This window comes from Uranotaenia lowii, chromosome 3, assembly GCF_029784155.1.
Source record: "Uranotaenia lowii strain MFRU-FL chromosome 3, ASM2978415v1, whole genome shotgun sequence".
NCBI lineage: Eukaryota > Metazoa > Arthropoda > Insecta > Diptera > Culicidae > Uranotaenia > Uranotaenia lowii.
The window spans coordinates 124,173,758-124,191,173 of NC_073693.1; the positions used below are offsets into that span (position 1 = coordinate 124,173,758).

Consider the following 17,416-nt stretch of genomic DNA (forward strand, 5'->3'; position numbering starts at 1 on the left):
CTTCCTTCGACGAACCATCGGACCGTGGAAGCCCTAGAAGAAATTCGAAGGCCAAGCCACACAGCCATAGGCAGGACCTTGCTACCGATGGGGGAACCATACATACATACATACATACATACAAAATCTTCAATTAATGTTCTCACTTCGCTTATTTTCCCAATAAATGGAAAAATGTCAAAGTAACTCCAATTTCGAAACCCGGAAAAAATACTTCAGAGCCTTCAAGTTATCGACCAATCAGTTTGCTTTCTTCTTTAAGTAAACTATTTGAGAAAGTTATTTTGAATAAAATGATGATTCACATTAATAAGAATTCTATTTTCCTTGATGAACATTTTGGTTTTTGTCATGGACATTCTACTACACATAAACTTTCGAGTGTAACTAATATGATTAACGCTAGCAAATCTGAAGGTTATTCAACTGGTGTTGCTCTTCTTGATATTGAAAAAGCTTTTGACAGTGTTTGGCACAAAGATTTAGTAGCTAAATTAGCTCGAATTGATTTTCCTGTATATCTCACCAAAATTATTCAAAATTACTTGACTAGCCGAACTTTGCAAGTAAGCTATACAAAATTCATGCTCTGAAAGGACACCTTTTAAAGCTGGTGTCCCTCAGGGCAGTATACTTGGGCCAATTTTATACAATATTTTTACTTCTGATCTAATTGATGTACCAGAATGAAAAGGCAGAAGATTATTTGCTGATGATGCTGTGCTTTCTGCCAAAGGTAAGAATTTACGGGTGGTACGCAGTAGATTGCAACAAAATTTAAATTCCTTTTTGAATTACTTGAAAATGTGGAAAATTTCTCCTAACGCTTCTAGAACTCAACTTATTTTATTTCCCCATAAGCCAAGAGCTCAATTTTTAAAACCTAATGAAAATCATTCCATAACTTTTAATGTGGTTTCATTAGAACTGTCTGATCAAAAAAAAATACTTGGGACTCACACTTGATCGGAATCTTACTTTTAAAAATCACATTGAAGATATTTAATCTAAATGTAATAAATGCACTAAATTTCTTTAGTCTTTCATCAACAGGAAATCAAAGCTGTGCCTGAGGAATAAGATGCTTATCTACAAACAGGTGTTCCGACCAGCGATCATGTATGCAGTTCCGATTTGGTCTAGCTGCTGCGCGACGAGGAAGAAAGCCATTCAGAGGATTCAAAACAAGGTTCTGAAAATGATTTTGCGGCTTCCACCTTGGCACAGCACCGACGATCTTCATCGGATTGCGAGCATTGAATCTATCGAAGGGATGGCCAACAAAATCATTTCCAACTTCAGAGGTAAATTGATGCAGTCTTCCATTGCAGAAATTCGCTATCTCTACAATTAGTTTAATTTTAGGATAATTTTCAGGTTTAGGTTTATTGTTTGTTTTTTTTAACATAACAGGATGTTCTCCTACATTTAAATACTTAATTGTGCTCAACAAATTTAAGTCGACTAAATAAACTTTAGTTATTAGAAATCTCTATGGCACTGAACAGTTCATTATTGAGCCGAACACCTAATTTAATGTAACAATGTAATATAAATGTAATGATGAATTGATACAAATAAAGACATATTAAAAAAAAGAACAACATTTCTCAAACCAATCAACAAATTCCATAAAACTCAAGGATTATTTTTAATTTTAACATTTGATAAACATATTACGACAAAAATAACAAAATGCATTTCAAAAAGAATTCACCACAGCCACGGATCGATTCTACTTAATATTAAACTGAGTTTCAATTTTGTCTGCTATCATTTTCGCAATAGCTAATGAGCTCGTAGCTCCCGGCGATGGAGCATTGCGGCAGTGTAGGATATTCTTGGCCAGAGCGTTATCACCTTTTCCTTGGTCGAATACGAAATCGTCCACTAAGTTACCATCGTTATCCAAGGCTTGAGCACGAACTCCGGCCGGACCCCGGGATACATCGTAATCTTGCACCTCTGGAATGAACTTTTGCAGTTCCTTGACTTGCAATGGGATTAAAGCGGATTTCAACATTTCCTGCATGCCGGCACCTACATATTTCAGTGCCATTTTGATGAAACCCGGAAACCGGAGAGCGTCGAAAAGCTCGATCAGGTTAATGTCACTCCATTTATATCCTTCTCGCTTGAAGGCAAGAACAGCATTCGGTCCCAGCCAAACGCTTCCGTCCATGCGGGGAGTGAAATGGACACCCAAGAAGGGGAATCTCGGATCTGGCACCGGGTAGATATTGCCTTTAACAAGGTAGGTTTTGTCCGGATTCAGCAGCAAGTACTCCCCTCGGAAAGGCACAATCTTCGGCAGTGGAGAACATCCAGTCAGTTCGGCAACCTTATCCGATTGCAACCCTCCACATGTTAGAATGTATTTAGATTGCACCGTTTGATTGTTTTTGCTTCTAACCACGATTGGATAAGCTGGGTCCTTGGATTCCTCAAACTTGGAAACCTGGAAGTTGAGATACACATCTCCTCCGGCCTCTTTGAAATCCTTAGCATAGTACTGGGTGACTGAGCCCCAATCTACGATGCCAGTGTGGGGTGACCAGATCGCCTTCAAACCTTGACAGTAGGGTTCTATTTCCTTGATGCGGTCGGCATCCACCAGCTGAACGTCGGGCACGTTGTTGGCCAGTGAACGTTGGTATAGATCCTGGAAACATAATGCAATTGAAATAATAATTCAATAAACTTCTTGCTTCTAATTTTTTCATCAATTGTTGATCAATCATCCTAATGTGTGACGAGAAGAAATATTTAACACCAAAGGGTGTCCCATTATGTCTAAGTACGGATTTGAAACCACCCAGCTCATTCCGGATGGCTTTTGAACAGTTGATTTCTGCTGTGTGTTATTGTTTATCGTGTATCGTGAGCTCTAGGTTTCATAATTTTCGTGAAAACGAGAAGCATTTTCCGGAAAAGCTCAAATATATCGTGAACAAATGGTCTACTTTCCCCAACATTTCGCTAAGTTAGTTGGCGGAAATGGAAGAAATACCTGTGAAAATACGTTTTGAAGCCGTTCGAAATTCGATTCGGAAGTACGGAGAGGAAAGCAGCTTCGTGGACAAACAAAAATCTGGGCGGTAACCGGGTCCGGTGGACAAAACTTTGGACCGGAAAGTCATGCGTGCTTACGCCAGTAGGAAGACCGCCCAGTTTGGGATGTGACCAAAAACGTGAATCCTTTCTTAGCATCGTCCAGCATCGTTAACATTTATTCTTGGTATCTCCCATAGGCAAGCGAACACTTTTTTCAGCAATGATTTTGATCAGTTTTTCCCACTTACACTTCCCAAAATCTGTATTTTGGGTGAGTCCTTCTTCCTTCTTTAATTTCCGCTACTTTTTGGCCCAATACTTCTCTTTTGAAAGGAACTTAGGGCTATTTGGTGGATTCAGCTGTTTCGAAATTAACAAAACTTGATTATTTCTGTGTCACTAAAACGTTTTACTGGAATGTCTGTTGGTAAAATTTGACAAAATCTAAGCAAAACCATCATTAAATTGAACTTCAAGTAAAATCGGTTTGTAAAGATCGTAGATTGCGAAACATACATACAACGGTACTTTTTATAAACTTTTAAAGAACAGTGAAAATCAAAGTTTTTGTTTTGCCACGAGCAGAAATTTTATAGGTTTCAACCGCTGGAATTTTTTTTGAAATGGGATTTGATCCACAGCTTACGAGCTGTGAAACTTTCAAAAATTTTATTGTTTGAGGTAAGCTTTTAATAACCGCTTCTAGCTTATCGGAGAAAAATTTGCAGGACATTTTAGCGACCTAGGGGAAAGTTTCCAAAATGGGCCTATCGGGTTAAATGCGCCTACGGCCGTTTGACGAAATGGCTGACAAGACAACATATCTAATCAATGCATTTTGAGGGTGATACGCTTTGTACATAAGGCAAGAAAGAATTTTATGAATAAACCATCTCAAAAAATTTCAAAATTCATACAAGGTTTTGATACCTTTTGATGTAATATTAAAATAAAATAAATATATGATTTTGATCATTTAAACTTGAAATCTAAACTCTAACTAATATCTTGAGAGCAAATCGAAGATCTCAACACAGATTTGATAAAAAAAACAGAAATTTTACCTAAATCATAAATAGACGCGTTTAGCCCACACGGTTTGAGGTTCCGCAATTTTTCCAACAGTTATAATAAAATCGATTTCTCAAAAACGGGAAGAGATTATAACAAAATAAAAATACTCCAATGTAGACAAAACAGATGTCTGCTCATGTGTTTATAGTTTTTGATCACATATTCGATGTTATATTTAATTAAATCAGTATTCTGCTTAATAGGCGCATATAGCCCGCTCCTCCCCTACACTTAAGTTTTTGCTTATTAAAAATTAAAATTTCTGGTATGAGTTTTGATTTTCCTGATGACTCTCAACTGTAAGTGCCGATCATGTGTTTTTAGACATTTTTGACAGTGTTTGCATACTTTTCCTCCACTCACACACATAATTTTTTGGAATAATCATAGGTTTTGCCAACTGTCAATTTGATAGTGATGGATTTTGAAGGTAACTGTGCAAAAGAAAGTCTCCCATTTCTAAATGAACTAAGCTTTACTCAAAGTACACCATAGCTTGATACCAATCCAACACAGTCCAAATCGTACCAGAGAGGATGAACCCGCCAAATTTTGCTCAATCAAGACCGATTGAAACATTTTTGGCCCATACTAAATCGTATTTGAGAAAATATGTGAAGTTTGCAGATTCCATCGAAAGCTTTGCAAAAGACTGCATGGTGTTTTGGACCTTTAAAAAGAAAAAAAACAGTATCTCTGAAAATTTGCCACATTCTAGAGGAGACTCTTCCCTATCCAACTATTCAGGGAAAAAAATGATCAGGGGGTCTAGAACACCTATTTTTGAAGATTCGCAAACAAAATACACGCGTAAATTTTTAAGTTTTCGCTTTTAATTTTTCCTAAGAACTTCAAATTTCATATTTTTGAGTTTGCGTAAAGATATTTTTAAAAATACTGATAAAAATTATTTCCAATCAAATATTTTGGTAAGAATGTTAAATTTCGAAGAAAATATGAAAATAAACAACTAAAATGATCTAGAAAATAACTGGCAAGTCAATAGTCCATTTGCTAAAGCGTGGTATTAAAAATGTATTCTCTATGGTCATTTCTATTGAAAACAGAAGTAGTTTTGAGATTAGTGAAGAAAGTTACAACACAGAAAACAGACGTACAAGCTAGCCCACAAACCTTGTGTAAAATTTTCAACGATCGTTTAGAACCAATTTTTGTCGTCTGCCTCAGTGTTTATCATCGGTATTTTTATACGGTTTTACTTAAGGCGGCATCCATTAATTACGTAACGCAAAAAATGACTTTTTTGACCTCCTCTCTCCGGTATGTCATAAATCGTAACTCTGCGACGCACCCCCATAAAAAAATAACGTAACGCTGATTAAACCCCCTCACCCTTTCTTCTCATATTTTCGAATTTTGATTTTTGAGGGTTAAAAAACGAGTTTTAACATAATTGTTTTTTTTGCCATTTTTGAAATTACATACAACATAATAAACTGAATAATTATCTACCAGAACGGTTATTAGAACTCAATAATGATAATTCTCTATTAATAAGTATTGATTGTCTTGTTCCGTCCGAGTTTCTCTGTGCTTGTTAGCTGGTGGTCTTCGTTTAATTTATTTCACTCAAGGAGCTTAACTTGTTATCTAAATATATGAAAATGAATTTCTGTCTGTCTGTTCCTTATAGACTCGGAAACTACTAAACTGTATTGAGTGAAACATGACAGGTGGGTGCTTTTGTGGCCTGGCAAGGTCCCTATTATAGGTTGAGACCCCTCCAATTGTTCTCATAACTCGAGAACTGATCAAGCAATTGGTGCCAAATTTGGCATGGGAGGGTATTTGGGTACGAGGAATGTTTCTAGGAATATTTGATACCCTTCCCTCCTTCAAGTGAGGAGATAGAAAGGGGGGAGGGGGCCAACAATTTTTTTTTACATAACTCGAGAACTAATCAAGTTAATGGAACCAAATTTGGCATGGTAGGGTATTGGAATACGAGAAAAGTTTCTATGATTATTTCAGATCCTTCCCTTCTTCCAGTGGGGATTTTTTTTTTTTTACAAGATGGAAATTTGACTTCAAACCATAACAGCCGGGTGTTTGCTGCCGTGTGTGGGTTCGTCCCACTAAAACCACCTTGGGCTTCGTGTGCCAGATGTGCCCCTTGGTTTCACCCTATGATACTACATCAAGGGGTAGGCTGTGCTCATGCACTTATACATCTCACCCATTTCCTCTTTCTCAATTTTTCCTCAATTTCTCCTTGATCATCGTACTGCTTTATCCTTTTTCCTCCTTCTCCTTTTCCTCTATCGTCAACTTAAGACTGGTACGGAAGACCCCGAAACGTGTGCCGGTTAGGTAACGCTTTCATAATAACTCACGCCCGTCACAGCATCCACTATCCCGGGGACCTCGAAACGTGTGCCGGTTAGGTAACGCTTTCAAAGTAACTCGCGCCCGTCACAGCAACCACTTCCGCAGGATTTCTAACCACCAAGGCATGGCCGATTGAGAAACTACCAAGCTAGAATCCCGACACGACCACCTCGAATGGTATCTCCGCTTCCTTTTGCTGCAGGAAAATTCGTAGCTGAGTACGTGAGACCTTTTAAGTCCCACCACACGTATGAGTCCAGATTAGAGTTATACCGCGCCCTAAGATCGCGTTGCTTTTGAATTGAAGTGTCATACGAGGCCCAAGACCTTTCAATAGCTTGTCAAATTTGGTTGACTATCTCGCTCTCTCCGTTCATCATCTTTCCTGATCCTTATCAGATCGCGCATGATTTGCGAGATTTCGTCGACTATAGCACGCCATGACTGTTCGTCGCGACACATTTCACTCACTATGTTTTCAGCGTTCAAATTTTGAAGTTGTTGACGCCTTGAATTGAACCTGGGGCAGACAAAGATAGCATGTTCTGCCGATTCCTCCGTCTCTACGCATTCCGGGCAATAAGGCGAGCTGACAAGCTTAAACCGATGAAGGTATTGCTTAAAGCACCCATGACCCGAAAGGAACTGCGTCAGGTAGAAGTTGACCTCTCCATACTTCCGATTTACCCAGTCTGAAAGTCTCGGGATTAGCCTATGCGTCCATCTTGCGTTGTTCGATGCGTCCCATTGCTCCTGCCACTTGAGCATTGACGCTGCTCGTTGAATATTACGCACTCCTCTAACAGCTCTTGCTTTGTAACATTCCATATCCTCCGCCAGAGTTATGTCGATGGGAACCATGCCCGCGATGACAAAAGCTGCATCTGCTGATATGGTCCTGTACGCACAGGAAACTCGCATCCAGTGGGGATATAGGAAGGGAGGAGGGGGGGATTCCATACCTTTTTTATTGCATAGCTCGAGAACTAGCTCCAATGGAGATATAGAAAAGGGGAGGGGGCTCGTTTACAATTTTCAGTGTTACTGGAAACTAATGAAGCAAATGGCTCCAAATTCGTCATGGGAAGGTATTGGAATACAAGGAATGTTTCTATGATATTTTTAATTATATTTTGAGAACCCTCTGTTCCTCCAGTGGAAAAACTTCAAGCCGGGAGGAGGCTCCTATACAAACTTAACCCTCCAATGGAACCAAATTTGGCATGGGAGGGCTTTTGGAAACGAGAATGTGAACCTACCTCTCTCCAGCAGTTGCGGATGGGAAGAGAGAGGAGGGTCTTCCAAAGAATGTTTTAGGCTTAAATCGAGTTTTTATTGAGCATTAGAGACCATTTTACGTAAGAGAAGTTGTAATTTGAGACCCTCCCTTTAATCTCGAAAACTTATCAGTCAAACGGAGCGAAATGTGACGTTATTCGGATATAAAAATATATCTATAGTAGTTCGTGAGCCCTTTCCGCATTGAAAGTGGGATAGGGTGATGAAGCCATATGAGTAAAACATACATTTTGGCACATTTAAAGAATCAATGAAGCTTATAAAAACAGAGCAAAAATTCCAGATATTGGAAAATTAATTTTGAAATCAAGTTTCGGAAAATTAGATTAAATCATCTTTGTAGTGAAATTCCAGTTGCAGCTCTCATTCCAAAACTGTTGCTTTTGAATTATGTTGAAATTGGATATAAAACTAACAAAATTCAAATAATTTCTTAAAATTTCATTTATTTATGGAGGGTATAGCAAAGCACACCGGGTCAGCTAGTGTTAAATATACTTCACTTAGTAATATTCGTCAGAACTCTGCATTCTTGAAATTTTTGGGGTCTGATATAAGGTTTTCCAACGTTCATTTCATGAATATTTAAAACGGATCTTAAGAATTCTCTCTCAGAATCTTTATGAAAGGAAAAGATACACACCAGAGGGATCTAAGTAAGCGTCGATCTCTCGAAGATGTGTTTGACAGTTGTTCCCGAAAATGTTCTACATCATCATGAAGATAAAGAAAAAACAACTAAATCATAGTTTGAAGGAACGAAACCTTTTTTTGAGCTTCAGTGAAAATTTTGAAACATTAACTGAGAAGATCTGGAAACGGTGAATGGTGGCAAAGATTGAATTACCTGTGGAACAAGCGTCAAACTGTAAATGTTTCGAGTAAGATCAAACCATTTTTAGTTTTAAACTTTGCAAATTTAACATTATCACTTCAAACCCGAATTCTATAGAATCATATAAAGCGTTTGGTAAGGAACTCCAAGCTTCATTCCTCTCTCTTGTTCTTGTATCTTTTGCGTTTTACATCACATGGTTGGCCTGGCCGTAGTGTGGTGTCTTGACTTTCGTGTTAGCATTGTCTTGTTTATTAAGAGCAAGTTCACTGGTGCTGGGAAAAAGTGGTAGAAATTTTGACATTTTGAAAATTTTACCATGCAAAAATGTTTTCAAGATCTTTGGGCGTTGTATTTTTTTACAGTACTGTTTCTATTTCAGCCGTATCTGATAGAAATATTGCTAATTTTACATCACAGCATGCGAAACTACAACACATGTTGTTAAAATACTTGAAGGCCACAGATCTTGAAAATGTTTTTGCGTGGAAAAATTTTCAAAATATGAAAAAAGTGACAAAATTTCTACCACTTTCTCCCACCACCAGTGAACTTGCTCTAAGGACACATAATAATATAGATAGAACTAAGTAAGCAAGTGGACACGAAAAGGCGAGTAGTTGACAGACAGATTGCAGGGCGGATGTATTCTGGTTGTGCCCTTCTTTAGTGTGAACGAGGACCCTAGACGAAGTACACAGCAAAAATTATAACACAAATATCCTGTAACAAAAAGGAGCAGGACATTTACCATAATTTTACAGGTCGAAAACATGATTACGTGACATGTAATTTTTAGTGTTCAACTTTTTTACAGGACATTTGCTATAATAATAAATGAATCTTCGTTAACTTTCAAGGAAAACATTTTAAAATTACAGGTTTTGTTAATTACAGGTGATTTATTTTAAAGGTTACAGTTTTCAGTGACACGTAATAGTCAAAAATTTGTTCTGTGTAGTATCTGCAATGCATGTTCTATGTATCAGATATCCACTCTGTTGAAACGAAAAATGAGGAACGGAAGTTTATCATTTTTCAGGATGCCTACAAGATTTGGCCATGTTGGTGTTAGAAGGAAATAAAGAAAAAAAAAATGATAAGATACAAACCAATTAGAATCATGTTGAAGCTTACAAATTTGGTTTGCATTCCCTGGAAAAATGGGCATCGAAATAGCTGAGATAAAAATTATCGCTACGTAACTATGAGCCGAAAAGTGCGAGGCTCTACGTAGTAGCAATGAATTTATTTAGAATAAAAAAAAATAATTCTGAGTGTTTGATAATACTCAATTCGGTATCGATTTTTGAATACGGCGAATGCGCCAAGACCTTTGTTTTGAGAAAAACGCATCCCAAGTTTCAGAAAATAAAATCAATTTCCTTTTTAGCGGCGTACAATCATTTTCTTAAATAAATTGATAGATAAATATAGCTTTCCCGTACTAATTACTTCAAAACATTAATAAATATAACTGCGGGCCCTTTTACCACAGACTGGTGCTCTCATTTTGTTCATTCGCCAAATTGGAGCGCAGTTTTGAATTTCAGAATGACTGTTCGCTCATTGCAGAAGCAATATTCTAGCAAATTTCGGCTTGAAAGCGGGTCCAAATGATCACATTAAAACATTAGCACATTCAACGATCTTATAAACACTGATGTGTGCATCTCCTCGTCCTGGAAAACAAATTTCAAAAACTTCAATGCCCTTTTTCTATCTCGAAATAACTATTGGCCTTTTTGTTCGCGACGAAATTTTGAGGGGAAATGGGCGAAAAAACTGTGGGATTACACACTCATAAAAAGCTATTCGTTTTATTTTAAAAATTAAATTTAACTTCACTAAAATAAGAAAAATTAAAAAAATATCATACTTTCTGATGTAAAATAAAGAGTTTAACGCATTTATGTGATTATCTGGATTTGTGTACAGTTTGCGCATTCGCCGTATTCAAAAATACCGATACCAAATTTCTTTTTTGCAGTCTGTAGTGAGCGTTCTCTCTGATTCATAGAAAAAAATCTGATCCTATAGGCTACAAAGGTAATGTGCACTTTAAATTCGAAAATTATATTGAAATAAGGATTTAAAGAGTGCTGCGCAATGCTTTTTAAAGTTTATCAAATATGTTGTGACAATCTATACTTTCTTTCTTCCTAAAACCACGCCCATAGGTGTCTAAATAAAATATAAATAAATCGTGATGTGATAAATATATTGTAGGATGATTAAATAGTAATTTTTCTTAACTGAACTCAAAACTACATTCTGTCTTTGATAGAAATGATCATAGAGAACACACTTTTATTATCGCATTTTAGTTAATTTGCTACAGTGTTGTCATGAGTTAATTTCAAGGCTAACTATAAATAATTGTATTAGTGTTTTTTTTCAATTTTCTTCAAAATTTGCCAAATTTTTTATTAAAAATTATTTTCATGAAAACTTTAGAAGTTTTATTAATTTTTGAAGAAATATTAACACATCCAAAAGAAAATAAAAAGTTTAAAATTTTTAGGGAAAATTATTAGCGAAAATTTGTCTCGTTTAACAAATCATCCAAAAATCAAAGGCGTTCTAGGCCCCCCGATCTTTTTTTCCTTAATAGAGCGTTAGATAGGGCAGAGTCTCTTCTATATTGTGGCAAATTTTGCCAATTTTTTTCTTAAAATTATTAAAAAAAATACCTTGACTGAAAAAGTGGTCAAAATCATCGCAAGTCAGTCAGTAATTTAATTTAATTTAATTTTAATAGAAAGAATTCATATATCGCCACTTCAACCCTTAATAAAAAAAAAAACGTTTGCGATTGATTCATCTAGATATTGAACAGTTGAAGAAACAGATAATTCAAAACTCTAACAAATAACAATCTTAGTTCTATAGAAATTGCAACGACGCGATAGAATTTTGTTTTAAAGCAACGTCAGGTTAGGTAATTGTTATAAATTTACTGGGTACTACTGTAAAAAGAACAACATACCTACAGGTGGTTCTGCAGAGAAAATTAAAAGTATCTTCAAAGGTTATTAGGGCTAATTTTTAACGCACTATTCGCAAAGAAAATAAAGCACTTGAAAAAATCAGATCAATTCCAATTTTAAAATGTTTTAGCTCAACATGATCAAGTATCAAGAGCCTGTATGTTATATAGTAATTTATAAATTACTGGACGATAAAATAAAATAAAAATAAAACTTAAAAGATTACCTTGTTTTTAAAAGCGGTTAGTGTTCAATGAGGAAAATGTTCATAAGTCAAAGTTTTCATCCAGAAAATGGAAATACATTAAACATTAAGGGTTTGAAACACCAATTTCATAGCCAGCTTATCTGGGGGAATGTCATGAAATGACACATTGATTGGTTTTGAAATGTTATCCTTGTATAAACTTCGAAGAATTTACTTTGCTAATTGTTGAAGATTGATAGAAACCATCCTGAATCGGAAATTGATTTTGTAAGATGATTCAGTATTGGTTCTGTATCTATGTTGAAGAAATTCTTTACAATGTAATTAATAATTATGATGTTTCAAAAAAAGTCAGGAAATGAAAGGCAGCTATAAAGTGTACTTTTCTAAGTTGAACTATTTTTTACCGTCAACTGGGGCAACATGCAACAATTTTCAACTTCAATGGCTTCTAAAATCTGAATGCTTAGAGATAATCATACCTCTTGTTCATCAAAAGTTTTAAGGTTGATGGGACACCAAACTGACGTAGTTAGAAGAATTATTGGTTTTACCAGTTATTTTTAAATTTACAAAAACATGCGATTTTCACCCTACTGGGAAAAAGGGGTAAGTTGCAACAAAGTCTGTAATTAATTAAAAATCAAATGAAAACGTTTGAAAATTTATAGTTTTTTATACATTTGCGATGTCATAGCGCATGAAGCACCAATTACAGTAATTTTTGGTTTTGTTCGAATTTATTTTTTAAATTTTTTTCTGTCAAAAATGTTTTTAAGAAAAAAGTGTTAATCTGCTGCATACATTTAGGGGTAAAAAATACTACAAAATATTCTTTAACCGTAAATCATGAAAAAAAATCTTACGATGGATGAAATTTTAATATAAATAAACGCATAATGCAAAACAATCATATCCCAGCATATGGAAACGCGATTTATTAGATTTAGTTCTGATTTGCATTTTGTTGCATTTTACCCCAGACAGCTAACTGAATTATAAAAAAAATTATTTAAAAAAATATGGTGATTGTCCGAAAAATATTTATACGCCATCAGTGTTGGTATAGGATAATGAAGGCTATATAAAGTTTGTAGGTGATATCATTAAGCCAATCCGTCATACTAGGTAAAGTTTTTTATGGCATCGAAAAATGTAAAAAATTGCACATCTATAGCTCGATTTTTTTAAATTTTTTATAACAATCAAAAACTAGAAGAAAAAAATGTTCACGATGTTAAAAACTCTGTCATCATCAATTTGGTATCATTCAATAATAATATTATTAAAATATATTGAAATAAAAGATGAATGAATGTTGTGGTATACAAATGTTGCATCTAACCCTGCCTTTGCATGTTGCCCCGTTTGACGGTAATTCAAAAATACGATTTTGAAATTTATATTAAGAACTAGCTGACCCGTTGTGCTTTGCTACACCTTCCGGAAATAAATGTAATTTGTAAAAATTTATTCAAATTTAGATTTTAGAGAGCATTTTTTTAAATCAAACCTCATCATACTTCAGAACCAACAACTTTGAAATGGGAGCTGCAGCTGCAGTTCTGAATTGCAATTCAACGATGGTATATATTATTTTCAGTCTCTAAACTCGTTTTTCAAGATCTGAAATTTGTACTCTGTACCTAAAAAAACTTTTTGACATATGGTCCCTGCTTTGAAAAGCTCTTTATCTTAAATTTACATGGGAGCTCTCCCATTTTTTTCAATTTTGTCCCCCACTGCTTGAAGATGGTAGGCAAATTTAACCGGCTCGATTCCCAAACAGCACTAATCATGGTGATGAAAAATATATTAAATTAGTTATGTTTTAAATACAGTGCAAATTTCTTTTTTTTTTTTTAAATAAATTTACTACGGTAAACATATAAACATTTAAAAAGAATATCAGTTGCATCACTAAATAAGTTCTCAGCGTTTTTTTTTTATTTTCTCTTTGAAAGTCAAATATTCAAAAATGTAGGCAAAAACAAATTTCTAAGTTTACATTTGTCCCCTATATTGGGGCAAGTGTCAATGCAAAACTTATTTACAGATGCGTCAGAGTAATGGCTTTAAAATGGATTTAATACGAATTCCTGTTTTTTGTTCTATCAAGTTTCACTGATATATCTGCAGTATTCCTGCAATATAAATTTATGTTTGTTACCCCACTTTTAACGAATGCTGTTCAAAGCAAATGACCTTCATTTACAAAGGCATTTAAGAATTTTAAATACCCGCTGCAGTTTCAACATTCGAAATACCCCTTCTGGTATTTCCAACATATTGAATCATTTTGAAGATGAATTTCTTAAAAGTTCGACGTTTGCCCTTGCCCCACCGTGTAAGTTGACAGAAGGGAATATTGTTTTTAACACTTTAAGGGTAAACTAAAAATTTCTCTTAAAAATTTTGCGTCCAGTTGAATATCAGTTCTAAAGTCTCGCTTTTCAAAAACGAAGCGGATCAAAAGTCTCTTTTATGCAGCCATGTAACACAAAAACACTTTTTATGTTAAGTACGTACTTGAATTGGTATGTAAGCAAAAAGAACGATGGTTTTTTCAGAATTATTTAAAATAAAAAGCTCCCATTTTCATTTCTAAATTCGTTTCAGTTGTTTATTTGGGCTGAAGTAACAATTTCTAGAAGAAAACATAATTTTTAATTTTTTTTAACGGAAAAAGTTGGACGTTTAAACATGTTATAATGTTCCTTGAATGAAAAGTCGAATGCTACCTACAATAACACGAACTAAATATGGAAGTATTTTTGCAAATCTTTCAATTGGTTTTGATTCGATTGATAAAATACCAATCCGTGTCACATCTAGGCGTAATTCATTACCACGTGCTGTGTACAAATCAAATAAGCAAGAAAAAAACACATCTAGGTTGCATATCGTCCCACGTGTTTGAGAAACAGGCGCCTTATTGTTAAATTTTCCAGCAATCAATGAACAGTGTGCTTTGGTTACTATCCTCTTGCGACGACGTTTGTTTGCCCATGGAGACGAAAAACAAACCCCTCAAAGAAAATATGCTTGGTTGAGAAATACGCGCCAAATATTCCTACTGATCAGTATGCTATGCCTGGGTTACTTTCTTTTGGCGTCGTTGGCTCGCGACGCCTCTACCATAGAGACGAAAAACAAACCGCCCAAAGGAAAAAAAATCTCAAGAAAATGGATGTCATGACTTTAATTTGTTTCGAAAAACTACAAATTTTGTATGGAAGCCTCTCCTTCCTTAAGTCGGATGGAGTTTTGACTATTACAGAAACCATCCCCGGCCTCAAAAACCCTCAGATGCGAATTTTGATGATGATCGGTTCAGTAGTTTCCGAGTCTATAGGGAACAGACAGACAGACAAACATTCATTTTTATATATATAGATGAAGTTACATTGCTGATTAAGATGAAAAGTCAAAATATCGATTACCTAGTAAATAAAATTTAAATTTTATGTTTTGCTAAAATGCGTTTTATCAATCCTTTATTTGGATCATGAGACGCATACAGATTGCTATTGACTCAATACGACATTGCCAATGAAGCCAGAGAAAGCCGAGATAAGCAAGGTTATCTCTGTTCAAATACAATTTACGTACACCATCCCCAAATGAAATCCACCCGAAAAAGAGAAATATACAAATTTCAACAATACTCACATTCAATCGTTCTACTTCAACATCATTCGTGGCGACAATCAACTTGCCCACCTTCTTGTAGGGAATGTTTTTCTCGTCAAAGTATTTATAGCTGAGATGGAGGCCTTCGACGCAGAGTTTCGCTTTCAGAGAACCAGGTTTGTAATAGATTCCAGCATGTATCACGCCACTGTTGTGTCCACTCTGATGGAAAGCTAGCTTATTTTCCTTCTCTACGATGGCAATTTTTAAGTTTGGATGTCTCAACAGAATCTCCCTAGCCGAGGCCGTTCCGACAATTCCACCCCCGACCACAACAATGTCGTAAATGCTAAAAAGGAATGAATTGCAATGCAATTGCTCTCGAAATGCAACTTTCACAACCTGCAAGTTTGACCTACCTTTTGGATTTTTGCGAGTATGCCCTACATGCAAATGCAAGATTACTGGTTGGGTAATTCAACTTTCCAACCGATGAATACAGCCGGAGAACTGATCGGTCAATAACTCGAGGAAGCATCGTTAAATTGCTCGTCTAGGCTGCAAACTACTCCTTGAATATCTTAACTAACACCTGAAAACACAATTCGATTATCTTCAGAACAACCTAGCAGCTTATCAGCCGACACAATTATGAGAGGATGATAACAAACCAAAACTTTACCTCAGCAGCTCCGAACTCTTTTACTCCAAACCAAAGGCCAGCTCTGAATGAGCAAAAGTGTCTCCCCTGTGACCGACAGCGGTGTTTTATTCGACCTTCATTTTTTGGGGAGACGAACGTCAAATTTGAGTGCAGAAGAAGAATAAAAATTGCCGATTTTTATTCCGTTGTTGTTGCCGTGCAAGATGTGAAACTTCAGAATAACATCACAAGGGAAGGAATGAAAAAAAAACCAAACCAACAACGAATCTCGCGAATGCGAGACTGAAAATAACCCAAAACAAACTTATGGAAGAGCGTGGATGAACGCATGCGCGTTGATTTTGATAACAAATCCCAAACACAACACAATACGCGTGGAACGGATACATGCCGGTTGTGATGCGTATGTTCGTTTAACGAGGAAGCAACGTTTTGTTATTCACTGCAGCTCGGGACACGCGAGTAAAATACGTTCTGCTGGTTGGAGAGCAGATCTCCCGACGCTTTTTTGTTTGGCGCTTATACCCATTGCAGTGATTCTCATCATGACTACTAGAAAATTCCAGCTACATGCTAATATTGATGAGAACTTCAATCACAGCGCGAGTTCACTCGTGGAGATGGAGTTTTCGAAGGTTTACAACACATCACAACACTTCTCCCGTCCACCGGTTGTCACAACCATTCGGAGTGGAGCACCTTTCACTAACAGACACATTGCCACTTGCCGTGATTCAGAATTTTGCATAACGGGAACTGATCAAAGTAACCATAGGTCTTTTGCAAACGAAAAATCAAAAGCAGAGCATTTATGCAAATTGTTAATCGAATCGTTTACACAATGAAATTTCTGTAGGTCCTAATCTTTCCTTATTTAAATTTTAGTCTCTTTAAATAGTTAGTTCAGCTACATGCAGTTGTTAGTGATAGGAACTTTAATATGTACTACCAATCAGGTGAATTTATGCAATAGCATACATAAATTATATCCTAACCTAAACAGCAAATTTTTGCTGGTTTTTGTACCGCTAACTTTTCAGCAAAATTTTCAGCAATATGAATTGTTAAATACGATCAGCAAACCCAAAGGCTGGAAACCCAGCAATCTCAATTGCTGGAAACCAATTATTTCAATTGCTGGAAATCAGCACTTTTTTTCAAAAAGCTACCTGAAATTTTGGGTTTAAATTAGATTTAAAATTAAAATATCAAAATTGACCAAGCATTTTACCTCTTAAAAATGTTTCTCACATGAAAAAATTATAATAAAATATTTATTCTAATATGTCAATCGTTAGAGTGTTATAGGA

General features: G+C 35.7%; 1 protein-coding gene across 3 annotated transcripts; it reads right to left on the minus strand.

The window, feature by feature from the left end:
- Positions 1 to 1,632: 1,632 nt before the first annotated feature.
- On the minus strand, positions 1,633 to 16,406 carry LOC129754701 (L-2-hydroxyglutarate dehydrogenase, mitochondrial). 3 transcript variants are annotated; one of them, XM_055750910.1, is made up of 4 exons: positions 16,125 to 16,406; positions 15,862 to 16,034; positions 15,482 to 15,791; positions 1,633 to 2,662 (listed from the first exon to the last, which is right to left on the minus strand). In XM_055750910.1, exons 2-4 carry the CDS (start codon positions 15,978 to 15,980, stop codon positions 1,736 to 1,738), a joined length of 1,356 nt encoding a protein of 451 aa, XP_055606885.1. In that variant the 5' UTR covers positions 15,981 to 16,034; positions 16,125 to 16,406; the 3' UTR covers positions 1,633 to 1,735. The 3 variants fall into 3 exon arrangements, with proteins under 3 accessions (XP_055606885.1, XP_055606887.1, XP_055606886.1); XM_055750912.1 differs by having other exon boundaries at positions 15,862 to 16,055; XM_055750911.1 differs by having other exon boundaries at positions 16,114 to 16,406.
- Between the last annotated feature and the right edge of the window lie 1,010 nt (positions 16,407 to 17,416).